Genomic DNA, 21,108 nt, shown 5'->3' with positions numbered 1-21,108 from the left:
AGAACAGAATCAGAGATTAATTTTTTTAAAGAAAATTGTACTTTTCATATTATACTATAAAAACACATAATTATAGTTGATTTTATAGTGCATCTTAACTAGAGATGAAATGGCCTGAAAATTTCATTTCATGATTATAGTGACCAAAATGATCAGTTATCACAGAATCCTGTTCAAAAAGTACTAATACTACACAATAAAATCCATTCACCAAGGTTTATGTCGAAAACCAGCAAATAACAAATATAATTAGAATTCATTTGCACTTTTTGTTTACATTAACAAAATAACAACATTAAAAATAATGGTCAGATTTTAAAGGAGTTACTTGCGAAATGTTATCTACTAACATGTAACGTTAGCCTACAAGTTCAAATAAAGTTTTGACAAAAAAAGATTTATAAAAAGCTCGCATATTTCAGCCTTTAAATCATTTTTATGAAAAGAATGAGTCAAAAAAGATAAATTACTGACGTTCACAATGCACATTAGCTTATCTTTCATTATTAATAGTAAAATTCGGTCCGATTTTCCCGTGGCGTCTGTCATTGCTATGCAACCATGCACTGCGTTCTCCACAATGACAAAGAAGTTTTAGTAGCTAATGGATTTTTCATCTTGCTGCGCATGGAAAAAATGAGTGCGTCGCTTCAATTATGAGCTTCCTACATTTGAAATAACGAACTTGAGCGCGCAAAAGATGCGATATGTGAACGCCCCTTGGTGAGCTACCTCCAATCAGGCAACGAGCTACTGGTAGCTCGCGAGCGACGTGTTGGAGTGAGACCCCTGCCATAGACCCTTGGCAACCGCAATGCGTGCTCCACAGATGAGGCATACAGCTTTATCTTTAACATTAGTGAAGAGGAATTCTGTCTCCCACTCCTCGTTAAATTAATAAGTCTTCTTTTTTGCATGACCTGCATCGTCAGCCATAATTAATCTTTTTTATTTTTTATAGTTCAATTTATCTTATGCATAAATTTATCGGTCTGCCCGCGACCGCCTCAACTCACTGAAGTTACGTTACGTTTTTTTTTTTTAAACGTGCTCGACGTGCAGATTCTAAATATTTTTAATTATTTTATTATGTTTTAATGGTATATGAAATGTTACCATTAGTTATTTTCTCATTTTATGCCATCATCATAAATAATAATAAAAAAAAAACTAAATGAAAGACAATTCAGGCTATTTTTAGAACGTGCTCGGCGGGCGACTCAGAGACTCCATGCGGGCACCATGTTGGAGACCACTGGTTTATACCATTCAAAGTTATTTAAAATAACTGTTTTCTATTTTAATATGCAATTTATTACATTAAACACTGGAGGTAATGATGCTGAAAATCAGCTTTACCAAAATGCAATGTCACATGATTCTTCATAAATCATTCTAAAGTGCTGATCTGGTGCTCAAGAAATCTTTATTATTATCTACACAAAATGTTTCTACATCAATGTAGAAACATTTTGTGGAAACTTTTTTTTTTTGTTGCAAGATTCTTTGATGAACAATGTTCAAAAGAAAAGTAGTTACACATTGTAAATGTCTTTACTGTTACTTCTGATCCATTTAATGCATTTCTTTCAGTCAAAGAAAAAATCTTACTGACCCCAAACTTTGGAACAGTAGTGTATATTAAATAACCATGTGGAACTGCCTTCCTCACCTTGGATTATTTCAGACATGTCTCAATCTATTTTCACACTATTCCATGTTTAAATAAACTGTACATAATGTAAAGCAGTTCTGCCAAGTGATGGCAAATATACATATACCTAGTGTGGTGTAAACAGTATAGCAAATTATACTATTGCAATACTATTGCTTCATCCCTATTGCTTCATGTACTGCAGAGACCAACTTAAATGATCAAAACATATGATTTAAAAAAAGCAACAATCACAACTAGTATCTGAACAATGACACTTGAACTCAACAACAATTGCAAACTGAAAACTACATGGGCTCTCTTAAATCAATTTGAATTGAGTTCCAGCATAATTGCGGCTCTATAAATCCTCAAAATCATGTTCATAAGTCTGCATCAGCACTCAATAGGAGCAAAGCTCCAGAAAACTCCATGTCAATTAAAAAAATTCATAAATAAAAGGCACTTCAAGCTCATCAAAAGCAGCTTTTCAGACAGCTGAAGAGAGGCAAGTATCATCTCTAATAACCACCCACAGACCCTTAGCAGGAAATCCAAGCCCTGTCAAGCCTCTGATGATGGGCAGACTCCTTTACCGAGTCCTGGATGACAGGTGGAGCTTCTTAGCCGCCTCCACAGAGTAATGAAGCAGTCTGAGTGGGATCTGTGTGGGATTTGGTTCAGCTTTTATATTCTTTCAGATATGCAAGATATTTAGGGGTCTACTAGCAATCTAACTCAATTTAGAAAAGTGTTGTGTGGTCTCAGCCTCAGATGGCATACTCGCAGATCATGGACCATCTGTTGCATACCACACAGAAAGCAAAAAGATCTTTCTTAAAAATGTAAGTTCCAACTTGAGGGCATGTTTCAATGGCCCAATAGTGCTCTGTTAAGTGTATTTCATAGGGCATTTGACCATTCTGAGGTTGGCTTTTGTAAGACTGGAAGGACTTTAAGAGTGGGCCACTCTCTGAGAAAACAAAGGAAATTAACATTTGAACTCCCCCTCATGCACTATTGAGACGAAGGTCTCACCTCCCTCATCCTAATCTACATTTCTCTCCCCCATTCTTCATCCTGGCAATGATCATCCAAACTCACACAAGAATCTAAATGGTTTAATGTGAATGATTATCATCAAGGTTTATACATGTTTGGTATTATTTGAAATGTCTCGGTGCGACTGGTACAAATGTCTCATTCCCAAAGAAGTAAATCAAAAGGTAATAAAGTTCTTAGGAAGTTTAGAAATATCTTCCACACTGGAGGGTGTGTCTTTGAGTTAACACCTTCTGACCATTTGACTGAATGCTAATTTTCTACTGCTAGCAAATGGTGACTTGCAGGTAAAATTCCACTGTGGATGATGTTTAGATTTGAAATGAGGTCTAGGTATATAATGAAACGCAGCGAGAGCTTGGGGCTCTTTTCTGTATCCAGAACAGCGCGTGAGGTCGAGAGCCGAGTCTCTCTGCCTCATGTATTTCTTGTCGGGTATTTTACTCTTTGTTCTAGAGCATTTGATGTTTTGCATTGACTATGAAATTGTAATGATACATTTACCTGACATATTAAATTGTGATATTTGATTATTCTAATTGACTTGGACATTATTTTCATTCAAGAGTTTAAAGGAATAGTAAAACATTCACTCACATTTAATGATGCACAGATATCATTAAAGCCTTTTTTCATTTATGGAGTCAGATGAAATAACGAGAAAATACATATGAAAAAATGAAAATGTATTGCATTTAACCAAAAATACTTTGCCGCGAGAAAAGACAGTAACACGCAAAGACCTTCACCGCTAATTCGAATACCGCCATTGGATCGAGTTAGACGGCCTTACACTTTGCTACAGTCCCAAACAACCTGAATATTATTGGCAGTATTACTTAAAATGCATAAACTTTTTCCTTTTTACATTTATCAATGGCATCTAGTCAATAGGTTTGTATTATACATTCTGATTCAATTTCAACATGTCAAATATTTTTTGGGTTAAATCAAAGGGCTTCTTTATATTCTGATTCATCTGGAGGCTAATTGGTTTGATTTTGATTTATTATTTATTAAAAATCCGTAAGGAGAAAATAACCAGGGAACAATATAAGGCTTTTATAGTGGAGATGAACATCTACCCCACAAATCACTCACACAGCTCTTCAAAGTCTGCCGATACCATAAAGTGAGGGTACAGGAGAAGTGCATCAAGACCATCTAGTACAGCATTGCACATTAGGAATAATTACACTCAGGTAATGAATTCATCATGATGATTAAATCTAGCTCCAGCATCATTCCATAGGGAATATACAGTATGCTTATGAGATGAAAAACCAATGCATTCTTCAATCCCACAGTCCATAAACACCCACGGGTATGCGTTTTACAGGCTCAATACGGAAATGAAAGCACAGTGTCTCTCTTCTCAAAGCAGGCCAGCATCACTGTCACACTGCTGTTTGTAGTCCATACACAAACACAAGCTTACCTTGCACCTCCAGCCATTGGTGGGTATTGTGTCCACGATGGGCTGCAGGCAGAATGTGTGATACCCTTTATCGCACATGTCACACACCAGCATCTTGCTGTCTTCCCCTGGGTTCCTACAGACCAGAAAAAGGATACTGTAGATTAGAACAGAGGGGGATTTCAGATACAGGGTTAGGGGCTTTGGCAAATAAGACATTTTGACCTATTATACTATTAACTGTTTGTTTGCAGCTAGTGGCCAGGTAGGCAAGTTTCAATGACAAGAAATCTGCCTATCCTGGGTGAAAGTGCTTTTAGCCAATCAGAAGAGAACTAATGTTTAATGTATAGTTATGTCGAGCAAAATGGACTGTGACTGAAAAAATGACCTGTTGTCTGCTGCAATCTAGCCCTTTGTTTTATAGTTCAGCCTTTTTCATTTAGCATTTTCTTTTCTTTTTTTTGTGTGTAATTTCGGCTACCGAAAATTCTCAGCATAAACCGCTATTTTCGGTTTCGGGGCAAAATCATTGACCCGAAACACATTTAATTAGCACTTCTCCAATGGCACGTTTCGACTGTGTTCAACATCTATTTTGTGCACACAACGTGGATAAGCTACAACAGTTAAACATGTCAGCTGTGTGCTTATACTGCTTGTAGGCTGTACAATCTCACTTAACGTTACATTCACCTTAAAAAAATCTATTTAATGTCCATAAACTCATTAGTTAGAAAAAAATAACTCTAGAGAAAAGCATTTCGTGTCACATATTCATTATTTTTTTACTTAACCTGAAAAGTTATTACAGTTATAATATATTTCAGACACAAACTGGAGTAGAAATAATTCTGTTATTAAAAAGTTTATATAAAAACTGCCTTATGTGCATACTTTATTGTAAAATATAATTTTACTGATATTATTTTAACAAATTTTTTTTTTACTCAATTAAGTGATACATCTAAAAACAAGTTTTTGATTTCTCTGTTTCTGTCATTTACATTTTCTACAATAATAATAATAATTATCATACGTTTTATTTTATATAGACCCTTTAAAAGGAGCTTCCTAAAGCTCTTTACAGTAAAACAATGCAAACTCGTAAAAATAGAGTGTAGACATGTTTGATGAACTACCGGAAGACCATGCTGAGAGGAGCGAAGATTACTGTGTAAATCGTGATTCCAGTGTAACATGTATGCCAAATATGAACCAAGATGATCGTTTACATTTACGTGTTACTCCTGTAGTTATGCCACAATAATTCAGTGAGAAATATCAGAAACAGTCATATAATTAATGAATTATTTTCCATTTCTATCAACTGTTATTAAGGGGATTCAAGTTTGTAACTGGACCGTGGGCTTAATCAAATTAACTGTCATGATCCATTTAGAGACTACCATCTGCTAATCGATTAAACAGCTGATTAACAGAAGGAGTTGTTCCCCATTCTGTCAGTTTCAAAAAGTCTGCTCCAAACAACGCATATTTTCTAGTTTCCAATATTGTTTGTGAATTTTAGTGAAGTGTTCATTTAATTTCCACTTTTTTGCAACAAATTTAAAATCAATATTGGTCAAACACCATGTAACACTATATCAACGATCAACTCTCAAGACATCAGCCATTAAAAAGGCACTGTTAACTGCAGCCACCCCTCCTTAGCCCAATACAACCTTATTTTACATATACACAAGCAAAAAAACACCCCATTACATTCTCCCCATGACCAATAACACTTTTACTGTGGCTTTACAGAGCCAAAATGTGTCCAAGTGGTAAATCAGAGGAGAAAGTCAGATTTATAGAGCTACGAGGAAGATAGGGTGACGTTTCGGAGATTTATCCATTTCCAGTCCTACATTTTCAGCCAATGCAAATCCACGTCATCTGATATTTACAGCCGTGCTGAGCTATTACATTAATTTTCACCCAGATCAAGACAGATGCACGTTTTGCCTTTCCCAGCCGTGGTGTATCTGATTCCCAGTCCAGCAGCACATCACAGTGGAGAATACACAGCTTAGGCCCTGTCCACACGGACACGGGTATTTTTATAACCGTGACTTTTTTTACGCGGTTCGGCCGTTCGTCCACACGAAAACACACTGAAACCGAACATTTTTTAAAACCCCTGCCAGGGTGAGGATTTTCAGAAACGCCGGTTACAGTGTTGTCGTGTAGACAGTGAAACCGGGGTTTTTGCCTTGCGACGTCAGAGTGTGCGCCGTTATCAGCTGTGTTTGACATCAGATTTGCGCTTCTGATTGGCCAACGTGGCTTTAGGGTTAAGGTTTATATCACCGCCTGCTGGCGTGGCATGCTCTTGACCGCGCTTGATTGCGTGTTTTTACGTTTTCATGTAGACGGAGACCGAGCATGTGTGGACGGGATTTTTTTTTAAAAACGCTGTAGGAAAAACTCCGGTTATAAAAATACCCGTGTCCGTGTGGACATGGCCTTAAACATAATACAATCTACTTAAACTGCACTGCAATTGAAGCCTTAAAAGAATAAACATGCACTGCAAACTCCACTGTAAAATATTTAGATATTCTCTGCCTCCACAAAACAATATACACATATAGAAAGGCTTGTAAACAACATTAGACGTGTCTGACATCAGGCGAAATGGATCTCCCAGCGGTCACAGTCAGTGTGTGGCTGGGATGAAAAAAAAAATGGCAACAAACAATTCTCCAAGGGTTGCCATGTTTTCATCCATGACATAGATACAGCATGCACCGTATATATACATACAATTGCCATACTATTCAAAAAGCAATATGAAGTTAGTAAAAGCAAAAACAACTTTGGCTTGACAGAGGTAACATGAAAGAGAGGAAGATGTCTAATGAGATCATGCAGTATACCAATGACTAACAGTATACTGTAAATATACAGTATACATACATACATATACATACATATATATATATATATATATATATATATAGCTGAAAGCATTCTCGAATCCACCACAAATCTAAAGGTAATGAGTACAACTTTCTGAACGATGAGTGATTAAATTCTCCAGAAGTCTGAATCTGCGATGAGCAAAAAGGTCCAGGTGAGCTGGATACTCACTTGCATGCCAGGCAGACTTTGCACTCAGGACACTGCCAGCCGGCCCTTTTCAGTGGGGTCACAGTGATGTCCAGACAGGCCCCGTGGTAATGCTGGCCACATGTGCAGCAAAACAGCTGATCGAGTAAGTCTCCAGAACTGTCACACACCAGACAGGTCACCTCATCTTTTGCTGAAAAGAGAAAATATACATAATGGGTCTCAAACTGCACACGGTATGTCTTAAATGTCTTATCCGTTATATCTTAAATAAACGTTTGGTTAACAGTGGGGAAAATCATCTGATGTGTAACATTATATTACATCCGGCGGTACAATGGGTCTGAATATATAGGATGTCTGTGAAAAAAATAAAAATAAAAAAATAAATAAAAATCAAACAATTGTGGTATCATGGGTAAAAAAATTCAATATATATTTTCCCTATAGATATTTGGTTTTGTCCTGGGGTGTGCCAAATTTGGTGTTATTACCAGGGACTTTAAGGTAATAACACCAAAAACTTACAACTTAAAGCACTGTTTATTTCTTTTGCATCTTTGTTTTATTGTATTTGTCCTGTTGTTTAAAATTTGCCTCTTTGTTCTTATTTTTAATAGCAAAGAAAATGTTACCCCTAGTTTCAGGTGTTTTTGTTTACCTGGATGTTCTTGAGTTTTCAGTTTAATGTAACTATATATAAACAAGCTGAGCAAAGAGTTGTTGGTTATTAAATAGTTATTTTGTTGCTGTTTGTTTATATTGATGTCAAAATGACTGTCAGATTTGTGACGTTACTTTTAATGTAATGATAAAAAAACAGCTGTTCACTTTCAGAAGTTGAAGTGATGAGAAAGGATGTGAAACATATATTGGATATAGCATTTTCAGTTTTAACATTTAAAAAAATATATATATAATTTCCATTGATTTTACACACTTAAAGCAATATCATAAGTTATAGCATACATGCAGGGAATTTGTGCAGCCCTAACTAAAACACAAAAAGCCTTAAGATATTGACAATGAATCAGCAGAAGGGAACGTGTGCACCAGAGAAACTCACATCGGATGAGGGCTTGTTGGATGTGATCCGGGCAGAGGAGGGTGTATGTCTTTATGTTCTGGAAGGTTCCGGCAGCAGCTGCACAGGGGTAATGAAAGGAGCGCCCACAGCTCTCCTCACAGCACTTTATGGATGCTCCAAGGCGCTTACAGTATGCACAGCACTAGAAAAGTTAATACAGATGCATAAATATTGGTGGTGTAGTTTCAGTTCAGTACTCTGTACATCACAATTAGACATGCACAGTTCAGTATCATTTAGATTAGATTAATTTCAGGCCAATATGAACTGCTATTTTTACACATCTCCAAAACTGCCCTAGGTGAATAACATTTTGCATTTATAATTTGATTACCCTCTTTATGGTTTTCTTTAGATTAAGTAGCACAGGTCCCTAAAACTGAATCATTTGCTAGAGTGTTTCCCCCCCCCCCCCCCCCCTTGTTATCATCGTTATTGTTATGAATATATCTCTGGCGAGCGCCTGTACGCATCCATGGACAGCCATCAACAGAATACACAAGCTTTTATGCAGGCTACAAATGCAAACTTCATTAGAAGCAATAGTTCGATTCACCTAAGTTGCAAGATTCATGGAATTACATGTTTATTCGATTTTCAAATACTTTTTTAATGTTTAAATGATAAAAATGTGTACTTGCTGAATGCCAATGGTACAACAGAAAATATTACAGTGTTTTCCTTTCTATTACCACTAACAGAAAGGCAAATGCTATAATACTTTTTCATATACACCCTTTGCTTTCTTTGTTTAACAGTTCTTTAAAATAATGAAGACGGAGAATGGGAGGTCCGGTACGTCTGCAATGGTGTTTTTGGCACAATCAAATTAAAAGCCCCTCTTAATCTGACCCTGCATCAAGTGCATCAATATTTTTTTACAGAAAATATTCAGATGTAACCCCTTTGTAATCATTAACATTATCATAAGTAACTAATTTAATTACACATTTTTTCTCAGTAACTGTAACGGTTACAGTTACATTTATTTTGTAATTAAATAACATAACGCCATTAAATGTAACTAGTTACTCCCCAACACAATATATTACTATACTTCCAGACACATGAGATGAACCATGCCACAAACAAGTACTGCACTGCAAACAGTACACTTTGTTTTTCTAAAAAAGAAATCTCATTTAAGGTGTATTGACACACATTTGGTGTGACCTTTAAAAGTAAAAACAAAACAACACATCCCTTTAAAACACCTTAACACAGTATGTGAAAATTCCAACTGTGCTGAAACACTTTCTTTCTTTTTTTTTTATCCCAGTGTAGGTCAATGACCAATAATACATACGCTGTTGGACTCAAAGGAACATAAAAAGCCACACTGACAAGCAGCAAGAAAGAAATGATGTGGCAAGCAACTGCTGACAATTTTATTTATTTATTTGGGTAATATAAGTATGTGACTGCAGACGTTATTATCTATATTCTGTTTCTTTATTTGCATTCTCTGTGAAGATTACACGTGGTACCTGCACTTCTTGGTTTACAGATTGTTTTGTTTTTTTCTCAATAATTTGTTTTTACGTACTGTAATAAGTAGTTTACTTAATAGAAAAACTTGTTTTATATTAACATCAGACTTTTTAAATAATCTTTTAAAATAAAACATACATTTCTTTTTGATGTAGTATCAAAAATGCAGTGGTAAATGGCAAAAGCGTTCATCTGTTAATTGTGTCGTTCTTATAGTAGCCTTTTGCTGTAAGAGTGGTACAAACCATAACCCTGAAGAGCAAGGTTGTCACAACACCCTGTTCCTCTCACAGGTCCATTTGATCGTTACATACTTCCCCTTTTTCAGCGTGTATTTTTACAGCCTTTCAGATATATCCAGTAAAGCATTCAGGATCAAGGCAAATGCCTCATTCAAAATAAGGACTAGGATGAAAACTGGCCAGACATTTAAATCACCACCATGGAAAAAGCACTCACACTTTGAATAATAGAGAAAGCAAGGGCCTGAGAAAACGGCCCTAAACTAAAAATGTCTCTAGTCAGCACTCTCTCTAGCTCTCTCATGCTTTAGAAACCCTTGGCCTAAGGCCCAAATGCAACAATCTGCAAATACCTTTTAACACCGAGCTTTAAGCAATTATCGCCCAGGCAGTGAGTCCACTGAGGCTGACAGCAGCCTATACCCACAATGCTCTTTTCTGAACCGCTCTGAAGGACAGACATATAGAGCTCTATGGCCATACTGTCCACTCTCAGGGCTGGCTGGGTGTTGAGTATCTCATCTCTATTCCACGCCTCAAATAATTGAAACCATCCCCTCAGACATCTCCTTCATAGGGTGAAAAAGCTACAGCTGATCCATTATTGCTGCCAAAACTCCAAGGACACTATAATAAAGTAGAACAGCATTCCCTCCTTGAAATCCTATATGCAAAGAGGCATAATGGCAGCATTCCAAACGGAGCAGGCCAGTGATGAAAGATGCAGTAAAGTGTTGGGTGAGTGTGCCGTACTATGCACAATGTCAGCTGGTTTGTGTCTCGGTCAGTGTGTGTACAGTGTTATGCAGCAATTCTGTTTATAGCATGTGAAACGCTTTTTTAGACAAAACCTTAGTCCAGCGATTGAAAGTTTTTTCGTGCATATTTGCAACTCATTTCTACCCGTTCCGACTTCTCTCGTCTAAAAGTCAAGAATACATTACAAAACTGACCTGAAATACATTGTAAAAGCATGTTCTTGGTTTTATGCACAATTTATTTGTAACCTTTAGTGTTATTTTCAACTAAATCTATGATGAAAATTGTTTGTTGACGACCCTTTTCCCCCCCCGTGACTACAATGAGACAATGGCGAGATGACATCAACGTCTTTAAACGATAACTGTGACTATATCAACATGGAATATCATTGATGAAAAAAGACGAGACTAAAATGCAGTTAAAAAAAAACTTGACCAAAACCTCTACTTATTTTTGACAAATATAAAGAGACAAACTATTACAGTTTTTAAACAAGCCTCTACAAGCTTTCATGTTTGCGGTTGCCAAATGTCAAGACTAGTTTAAATCCCCCAATCAGAGTTTTTCGGTAAAAGGATACATACAGATTAATTCATAGGAAGATGATCTGAGTTAAGGGACTGTGTGAAGTTCGGGTCATCCTCAGCTCTCTGAAATTTACTATTTCACGTCTCTGCGAGTCTCACTGCCAGGACAAACCTACATTAAAATCCTTATTGGAGCTAGTCAGTTCATTCAGCAGCCATCCTGGCAATACCCTCCGGTAGCTGGCACTTTCCATGAATAGGGTACAAATTGGTTACTTTTTTTCTCTCTTAAGAATTAGAGGAACAAAAAAAACATGGACTTTGTTTTGAGAACAATTGTCGCTGTCAGGCGGAAACTCCAAAAACACTTCTTTTCAGGAAATGCAAAAAAACACTATCTATCTATCTATCTATCTTTTTTAATATATATATATATATATACCATTTTTAAAGCCACAATATCATCTTTGACAACATGGTGTTAAAAAATAAATATATATATATTTATTTTTTAACACCGTGTTGTCAAAGATGATATTGTGGCTTTAAAAATGGTCAGACACTTGCATGTGTCATTATATTATTAATATTTTACTAAAATCAAGCTCAAATGGAGTTACAAGGTTTTTGACCAGCAAATTTCAGAGAATGTTGGATATATACGCGTTTTGTCATTAAAATGTCATCATTTGGATCCTTTCTACAGCATTACAGGAAGAAAAAGGAAGCTTTTTTTAAATTATGGAACAATTATCATTATTTTTTACACAAAATATTAGGGATGGCCCGATACCGATACTGGCATCGGGGATCGGGTCGATACTGTCCTCATATACTCGTACTCGTACTCATAAAAATTCGCCGATACCACGCCCCGATACCACGTACATTTTGCGAAACGAAACTGGCCGCCGCGAGTGCTTTGTCGAGGTGAACCGAGGCATAGGGACGTGCACTCCCAACGCAAAAGAGTGCGGCGCGGCGCTAGATCTGATGGCCGAGCGCGAGCGCGGGCGGTAATGCACTCACTCTGTGTGTGCGGGTTCCGGGAGAATAAAACGATTCGCGGGACTCCCGCAAACTAGAAATATCTATGAATACAACATATTAAAACTAATAGATTTTCATTCATCTGTTGCAGAAAAGCAAGAAGAATAACTAAAACAAAATAGAAACGATTTACAGGCCAGAGTTTCTATTCATAACATGTTTGCAGCGTTGAGCGATGTAGCCAATCACAGACATGTGTGTTGATTTCTTGAACGCAATGGCTAATCAGAAGCATTTAAGATAGACTCCCCTCACTGCTCAAAACTTTTTTGTTCAGTGCTGAATTCTGTATGCTGGCAAATCCTCTAATTATAACAAACAAAGTGTGGATATTATGAAAGATTCATTGTGCAGTCAGCTTCATTGATAATAACAGATGTGTGAGATCGCGATGAACTGTCAGCTTTTTAGGAATTAGACTATTAAGGGAGCGCACTTTGGGCGCATTCAGTCGTGTCAGACCATGCACGCAGTAACTGCTTGCTTTCATGCTAAATTAACAGTGGTTTGTGTGTTAATACATTTATTATTTTACTCATTATTATTTATTTTTAGACTTGTTAAAACAAGCAGAGAAGAAAATAAAAACAGTCTTCTAACCTGTGTTCTAAAATAGTCTTCTGTCTTCTTTTCTGGGAGCCTATAGTTACTTTTGCGGTAGAAATATCGGTATCGGTACTCGATATCGGCAAGTACACAAATGTAAATACTCGTACTCGTATCGGTTTGAAAAAAAATGGTATCGGGCCATCCCTAAAAAATATAATATCTACAAAATGGCATGCATATTCCAAACAAAACAAGGCCAGGCACTGCTAATCACATACTGGCTGGCCTTGAGCTCCTGAACATACGGTAAATCAACTGGGCTCAGTGTTAGAAGACCAGGTCTACCTTAAAAAAGGCCCCAGTCACCCCGGTCATAAACTGTTCTCCCCTCTGCTGTCTGGCAAACAGTAACAAAACCTTCAATCAAAGTCCACTTTAGACTTTGGATTACTGAACAGCTTCTACATGGAGGAAATAAAGCTGCTAAATGGGTAAGGTGCAGAGCAACAGCTCTAATGGTCACTGTGGCACTCTCGTATAGAGAAAGCGTGGAAAACCTAGCATGATGTAAAGTTAAGGCATCAACTGATTCATTTATACGTTGTGAACAACGGTTCCCACTGACTCATTATCAGTTTCTGCTGTTGCAGAAAAGCAGAGAAGAGTGTCCCAGAGGAAGATACACCAAAACAAAAGGAAAGTCTTCTGAACCGCATTTTCACTGACCATAATCTTGACATCGATACCATGGGGAAAAACTTCCAGATATCTTTTTAATATGATCTTATATTAGGCCATCTCATTTTAATATTATCTGCTGCCACTTTAAAGGTCCCATATTGTACACCTTTCTGAAGTTTTATTTCAGGTTTTGATGTCCTTAAGAATATATATTTATGGTATAAGTACCAAAAACCATCCCAATATATTTTCACAGCTCCTTTCTCAGGAGCTCTGCTAAGAACAGGTCGATTTTGGCCATTCTAATTAACATTCATGAGCCCCTCTTCTGATTGGCCTGTTGTTTTCTGAGTGACGCACGGCAAGGCCAAGCACAGGTTACCATGGTCATGTATGCTGTAGCCTGCTGTGGCTTGGTGTTGCTCACAAGTAAGGTAAATAAAACACCTGTAATGATGGACATTGCTGAGGGAAATGTTCTCCGGCCATATATGTTCGAGCCAGACTCAGACCCCGAATCGGTGACGACAGGACAAACAACCACCTCCTTTCTTTCGGCGTTATTGCTATGTTATAAGCTATGTTACTATTGCTTTCCTACTGATACAGTAAGTTGACGTACTACAATTTCTTTTCCAATGTTACTTTTTTCTGTAAGAGGTGTACTTGTGGTAAATGTGCAAAGATACCCACAGAAAGCGAGAACATGTGCTGCAATTGACGCCCAAGGTAATTTTGTAAAACTATGAACTGTAGGGACTGCAGCATCTTTGAGGAGAAGCTTCTTTGAAAAACCGACATTGAACTGTGGCTGATTGATGAAGCAGTCACTTGTGAAATATGCAGAACAGACGGTTAAGGTCAAAATAAATTGCTGTGGCGTTTCTGAATACATAAAACTTAGCCACTGTTCTCTTATATTCATGTGGTTCGGAAGCCTGTGCAATGATGTAGTTTCGTGACGGTGGGCAGTGTTTGGGACTGAAGGTGGTGACGGAGTAGTTCTGACGTCACATACGCAAGTCACAGCGGCTCGTGAAAAGGTACAGCTATTTTATGCAGGCTGTGTGCATTTGTCTGTGGATTTACTGTTTTGAAACTTATATGGTAGTTTCATAGCCCCTAGACCTCTGTTATCATGAAAAAAGCCAGGAAATTTCAGTTTTGACAATATGGGACCTTTAAGGTCTGACACACGGATCCATTAAACTGTTACACATGCGTTTTTTCTCTCAACTGTTAATGTTTACATAAAACAAAACCGACTGTGTTTTGACTTTACTTTTTGTGTGTCTTGGACTGTTTAAGCACATATAAGCAGCGAAAAAGAACTCGCTTTAGTACTGAGAGGTGACTTAAACAAAATCTGTGGGAATAAGTAAAATTATGCATAATCCCATGCCAAAATTCAAGCCCTTTAAAACCAAAATTATTCATCCGAGGCAAATTAAAACAAAGGAGTGAGGAGAGGCGAGTTTGTGTCAACTCGCTGTCAGAGAGATGAGTGAGCGAGAACGTGCAGCTGATATCGTGTATCTGCGGAATGTGTGTATTGGAAGCGTTTCAGAATTTCAGTATCAATATGAATTGAAAAATCTATATTTTTTGACAAAACTACATTGCACAGTTTATTATTTCAGATGCTTTTTTTTATAAGCCTACAACTGAAAATTTATATATTATATATAAAATTCAACCCGCCCAAAGTGGTTAGTAGGAGTGACTGCATTACACGCCACTGCTGAAATCAAATGTGGCGGTTTGGCGGGTGTTAATGTCAAGCCCTGCCAATGAAATATTGCTCATCTCACAGAAAACAAGGACCACAATTACACTAAAAGAATAAGTTTCTATTTGAATCGTTGAAGTTTTGAGAGATCTGTTTCATATTTTGTATATCCACACACTCAAATAGATGCTATGTGCTTTTCCATAAAAATCTGATCCCAGGTGAAGAGAACAAGCTGATATAAAAATTAATTACTCCTAATATGCTTTCCCTGCCCGGGTTTCGCGCGCCCCTGCGTCTGCCACATTGCATTGTGTTAATTAGTAGAGTTGCACAAGAGAGACGGCTGTGGCAGTTCTGAACTGCTCCACTCCTAATTAGAAAATATTTAAAAGACCAAGGGACCGACACAACCTCTCCAGTCTCTTCCACTGCCAATAATAACCCCATTCATGATTAACTCTGAATACTTTATCAACAGTCAGCGCATTTGTCATTCCTCCACCGAAATTACTCAGTGAAAGATATAGCTCAAGTTATAGCTTGAAAAATACAAACTGGCGCAAACACGGGCCCACTCAACTCTACTATTAGCCCTTTGCCACAAAAAAGTATGCTGGATCGAGGGATCAGTAAAGCTCTGCCAAATTCAGCCCACATGTCCACAGAGATAAACAATGGCATCACTGACTATGTTACTATGAAACCCTCTCATAAAAAACAATATAGTGCAGTTTTTATTTACTTGCATATTTACTACTAAGAGAATTTTGAGAACATAGCTTTAACTTTCATAATCAGAATAGGACTGCATAATTAATTCAAATGTGCTGTGCTTTCAGTGTCTTAGAGCAGCTCGATTGGCAGTAAATTGCTGCTCTACACAAACTCATCTCTGCATGTGATCTGATTTTTTTCCCCCTTTTTTGATGCTTGTGTGCATTTGGGTAAGCAACATGTGACAACCATCTTTTATTTATTTATTTTTATTTATGTTTAAACCATACAATTAATAATAATTATTATTATTATTATATAACAACAACATTTTAGGCCAAATTGAGCAGCTACAATAATGTACAGCAAACTTTTTTTTATTAAAATTAAAAATTAAAATGTTTGTTTTTTGCATTTTTTTCTTCTTCACAAAATCATGCAGCCCTACATCATAAGTCAATTACATATATCAAGTAAAAACAATACTTTTAGGGATGCACAATATATTCACTTTTTCCCCGCCATAATTTTCTAAAAAAGTTGCATGCCTGCGTCAGCATTTTTGATCATTTTCACAAAACATTCATGGCTCTTTCTAGTTTACGCATTTCATCATCTTCACTTGATTTTGGTTTCAGATCTGCTGTACTCTTTCAGAATATGCGCAACAGCGGGAAAGTAAAAGGAAGGAGTTAATACCAAATTGGTCATCATCCCCCAATTTTTACATTTAGATCATCAACTACATCTATCATAGCATCATTTAATGCTCACCTAAAGTTTATCCTTAAACATTAATAAATGAACACTGGTAAATGTCATCTTTAGCAGATCTAAAAAAAACTATAAAAAAAAGTCTATTTATCATTCGATTTGTTGATTGCAATTGAAGAGCTCTAGTTTTCGAGTTGCTCTTTTGAACAGAAAACTTAGAGAGGAAATGATCTCACCTCTCCACCTCCAATGTACTGATGGAGACCAGCAAGTGTACAAAACAGAATTACTTTTCATTGGTATATGCACATGGAACAGGGCCAGATTGGGTGCTGGTATGTTAGTTTAAAAAGTGTACAAGTTGATGGAACAGCCATTTTAAAGGCGGCGCAAACAAATCCACAGAAACATTCAAACACACTGTTGCAGGTGTCACTCACCTCTGTGCTCCCTGAGTCAATTGCTTTGTCCACATACAGCAGCGACTGTCCCTCCCCACGGCATACACCTTCTGACCAGGCAGCACAGCGCAGGTGAGCGCAACACTGGCCTGCAGGTGCAAAACAATCATAAACACCATCAGCCATTGAAAGACACAAACAGTCAATGTGACGCTAGTGTGGGGTTACCTACCAGTGGGGTCGAATAAAGACGAAACGTTAATGTCATCAGGAAGGCCTATTTGGCCCAGTTCATCCCAGAATTTGCGGCTGGGCTCCTCAGCAGCGGGGTCTGTACTCCCAGGAGCAGAGGTTGAGTGCAGGCCACTGTCTGGAGAGCTGACCCTGAGGAAGGAAGCGAACCGGCACATTAGCTTCATCTGAAAAGAGATTGAACAAGTTACGAAAGAACATTTCAAGGCGACGGCTATGTTGCCTGCTCTTTTGTCAGATTCCAAACACATGGCATTTTATTTCTAGACGTCAGCATCCTAATGATGTTTCAAGAAGGCCTTCATTGCAAATTGCAACATCCTATGAAGCCCCGTCTGCAACAGCGAGGTATGGGGTTATCATACTTGGCTTCAACACAAGGACTGGCTGTTCAGTGACAAAGTATGAAAGAGACGGAGAAAGAGAGAGGACGAAAGAGAACCGGAAAGGGGGCGGGGGTGGGGGGCAGGAATGACTGGCTTATTGGATGTGGCGCTGAGAGAGTGAGCCACAGAGACTCAGAGAAGCGGAAAAAAGGAATTAACATTTAAAAAGAGAGCCGGTTTGAAGAGGGCCAGCCAGAAGTGGGCTGCAGCAGGGACAGGATGAAAGACTACTGTATGTGATCCCTCTTCTGTCCAGAACATCTGCATAAATATAAATAAACCGTTTGGTGTGCAACATCCTCTTTAAAAAGGCTTACATCAGAGGAGCGACATTAGGGATGGGTATCCTGAAGAACTCATTATACACAATATTATTCTGTTTACGATTCTGATTCCTAGAAACGATTCCATACTCAGTTCATATTGTGGACAGGATTTGTGCGGTTTGGATTCTGTTTTTCACAAAATCCAAAATGACATAAAACCACAATTCCTTTTATTATAAAGAAATTTTCTGAATTCTCAAATTAGTTTCCTATTGTGGTTCCTTAAAGCATCATGGGTGCAGTCCTGATGTACAGACTAGGGTACAGACCAAATAGCAGGCACTAAATGTTAGTCTTAAAAGTGCACCAAAATATAAGGCAGTATCCTTCAAAGAAGAATTCCAGAATACTTTAAAGAAATAAGTCCAGAACAGATAGAGATAAACATTGATTAAACATATTTTATTTAATACTAAAAGAAAGTTATTAGTTTAGCAAGATGCCAATGTCAAACTGTACTGCAATCAATTTTAGCTGAGTATACTGCACACTTCACTTGAGGAGCTCCATTTGGCAATAAAGTAGCTGTCGATGTAGACCATTCCAAATCAGTCACTTATGAGGTTCTTTTTGAATTAGTATGCAGCCTTAAAGTCAATTCACACTGCACCAACAGACCCTGACCAACGGCAACAGACAGGTTTGTCGGGTACCTCTCCAGTCACTCCCCTCCCTCACATCCCACCTCTTCTATGACTGCTGATGACTTCGACAGCTATTTCACAGATAAGGCTGCAACCATCAGCAACCAATTCTCTGCACCACTTAGCCACAGCCAACCTCCACCCACACACATGCCACTCTTCTCTTCTTTCTCTATCTTCACAGAGAAACAGGTCTCCAAATTCTCTGTGCCAGCCATCCAACAACCTGTACCAAAGTAGATCCACACCAATCTACTACAGGAGATTTCACCAACATTGCCACCCACTCTGACTCACATCAACAGCACATTCCTCAGAAAATTTCCCACCACGTTCAAGCAAGCTGGGGTAACCCCACTGCTTAGTGTAAAAAAAAACCCCAAAACACACCACTTAAATCTTACAGCAGTTGAAACCTGCGGACCAGTTTCCCTGCTTTTCTCTGAAAAACTCTTAAAAGGGTTCATCTCTCTGCTTTTCTCATACAGAATGACCTAATTGACAACAACCAGTCTGGATTCAAAAGCAGACACTCCACAGAGACCATCCTGCTGACCACTACTGAAACTCTTCAGCTGGCAAGAGAGAACTCCAACTTATCTGTCCTTATTCAACTGGAAGTGTCTGCTGCCTTTGATACTGTAAACGGATCTTCTTGTCCCCACTCTTTGACTTGGGAATCACGGGTACAGTACTTCGTTGGCTTCAGTTCGCCACGTCTGGTCTTCAATCAGTCAAAGAAAACCCAAGTCATCTCTCGCCACTGGCAGTCACGGCCAGAATCAAATTCAAGGTTGACTCTGGCTTTAAGGACTGCAACTGGAACTGAAACCTCCTTAATTCACTCATACAAATTTAGTCATATAAGACCTCCCCTTCAGCTATGGTCACTGAAGGAGCAATGCCTTTTTTCTTCATAACGAGGCACAAAATCTTCACTCTCTCTGCTCCTTTCTGGTGGAATTAGATGCCAACCTCCACCCTAACTGTTGAAACCATCACAACTTTCAGGAAGCAGCTGAAAACTTCCACAAGCACCCCTCATCCTTAAACCAGTACGATATCTATAGTATATATTCAGACAACCTTAGAATGCATTGCGACAAACTTATCAGACTGTCACATTGTTAGCCAAGCAACATGCTAACACCAAACTCCACTTAGCTTTCAAAACAGTTTTCAAAACAGCTTATATATTTAAAATCTTATATTTGGAGTCTGTGTGAATCATTTTTAATGTCAGTCATGTCTCATAGTAAAAAAAGAAGAAGAAAAAAACGTTACACTATTTTAATGTGTCCCCGTAAAAGTGTAATGATACATTTAAGGACTAAGTAATAGTAATTAACTACATGTACTTACTATAGGGTTAGGGTACGATTATGATTTGGTTTGGTTTAGGGTTAGTTGCATATAATTATGCCTCATTTAAAGTTATTACTATAGTAAATACATGTAACAAGGACACATTAAAATAAAGTGTTACAAAAAAAAAAAAACTCACAGCAATGTCTGGTCCACCTTAACAGTCTCTACCTTAAATGATATGCAGTGATCCTCGCTCACTCTTTTGAGCTGTTATTGTTTTCACTCCCCTGTCAATAACTGGCACAGTTCCAGCTCAGACCACCCAATCAGATGCCTCCAACACAACAATCCACCGCCAGTTGGCAGCCTGCCATTGACTGCACAGAGAGCATTACATCATCATTCCTCAGGGATGAGTCTGATTGGTTGAGAGAAGCTGAGCAAATTAGGCACTCCTCCAATGAGCCCAAGGGTGGCTATGGACAGGAACTTTTGACAACAACAGGTCACGTGGAGCTCTGTGAAAGGCTGCCGGTGGAGTTCTCTCTAATGGATTTCTCCTTTAACCCTCCATCTAGTAACTAATCATGAGGCAATTTTGGCACCAAATTAATTGACCCAAATTGAATTGTGGTGTTGGATTCATTAGCAATTCCCAGAGTATTTGGGTCAAAGCACTCCGTTCCTCTCAATCAGAAAGCACAATGGAAGAGACAAGTTCTGTTTGACCCAGAACTTCAATCATCAAATTCCACCCAGCAAAGCTAGAGCCTTTTATTTGGAAAATAATTTGTATTTGTGAAATACAACAATGTTTTCCATTTTCCAAGCCTGCAACAAGAATTTTTGTCCTAATTTAAGGAAAATTATACCCCAAAAAATGGAAATTTAACCCCTCCCATGTCATTCTAAAACCAAATGAAACTTTATAAACGGGGGCTTTTAGTCCCAGCAAACCCTTCTCAAGTCTCACCTCTACACAACCTCATTAGACATCACAGCTTAAAGCCACGCCAATCAAACACTTCAGGACC

At 38.0% G+C, this 21,108-nt stretch overlaps 1 protein-coding gene across 4 annotated transcripts in view; it reads right to left on the bottom strand.

Annotated features, from left to right (window-relative positions):
- kmt2ca (lysine (K)-specific methyltransferase 2Ca) overlaps positions 1-21,108 on the bottom strand; it is a 164,280-nt gene that overhangs the window by 89,418 nt on the left and 53,754 nt on the right. For all 4 annotated transcript variants that reach the window (XM_077244240.1, XM_077244241.1, XM_077244243.1 and 1 more), the window contains exons 6-10: positions 17,391-17,542; positions 17,198-17,307; positions 8,275-8,437; positions 7,230-7,401; positions 4,155-4,269 (exon numbers count right to left, since the gene is read on the bottom strand). In XM_077244240.1, the coding sequence (XP_077100355.1) occupies positions 4,155-4,269; positions 7,230-7,401; positions 8,275-8,437; positions 17,198-17,307; positions 17,391-17,542 (712 nt within the window). The remainder of the gene's footprint in view (positions 1-4,154; positions 4,270-7,229; positions 7,402-8,274; positions 8,438-17,197; positions 17,308-17,390; positions 17,543-21,108) is intronic.

Source organism: Siphateles boraxobius, unplaced genomic scaffold, assembly GCF_051911475.1.
Source record: "Siphateles boraxobius isolate OS27281-9 unplaced genomic scaffold, OSU_SipBor_1 26, whole genome shotgun sequence".
In the NCBI taxonomy this organism is placed as follows: domain Eukaryota; kingdom Metazoa; phylum Chordata; class Actinopteri; order Cypriniformes; family Leuciscidae; genus Siphateles; species Siphateles boraxobius.
This window is presented reverse-complemented; position numbering and strand designations above follow the sequence as displayed.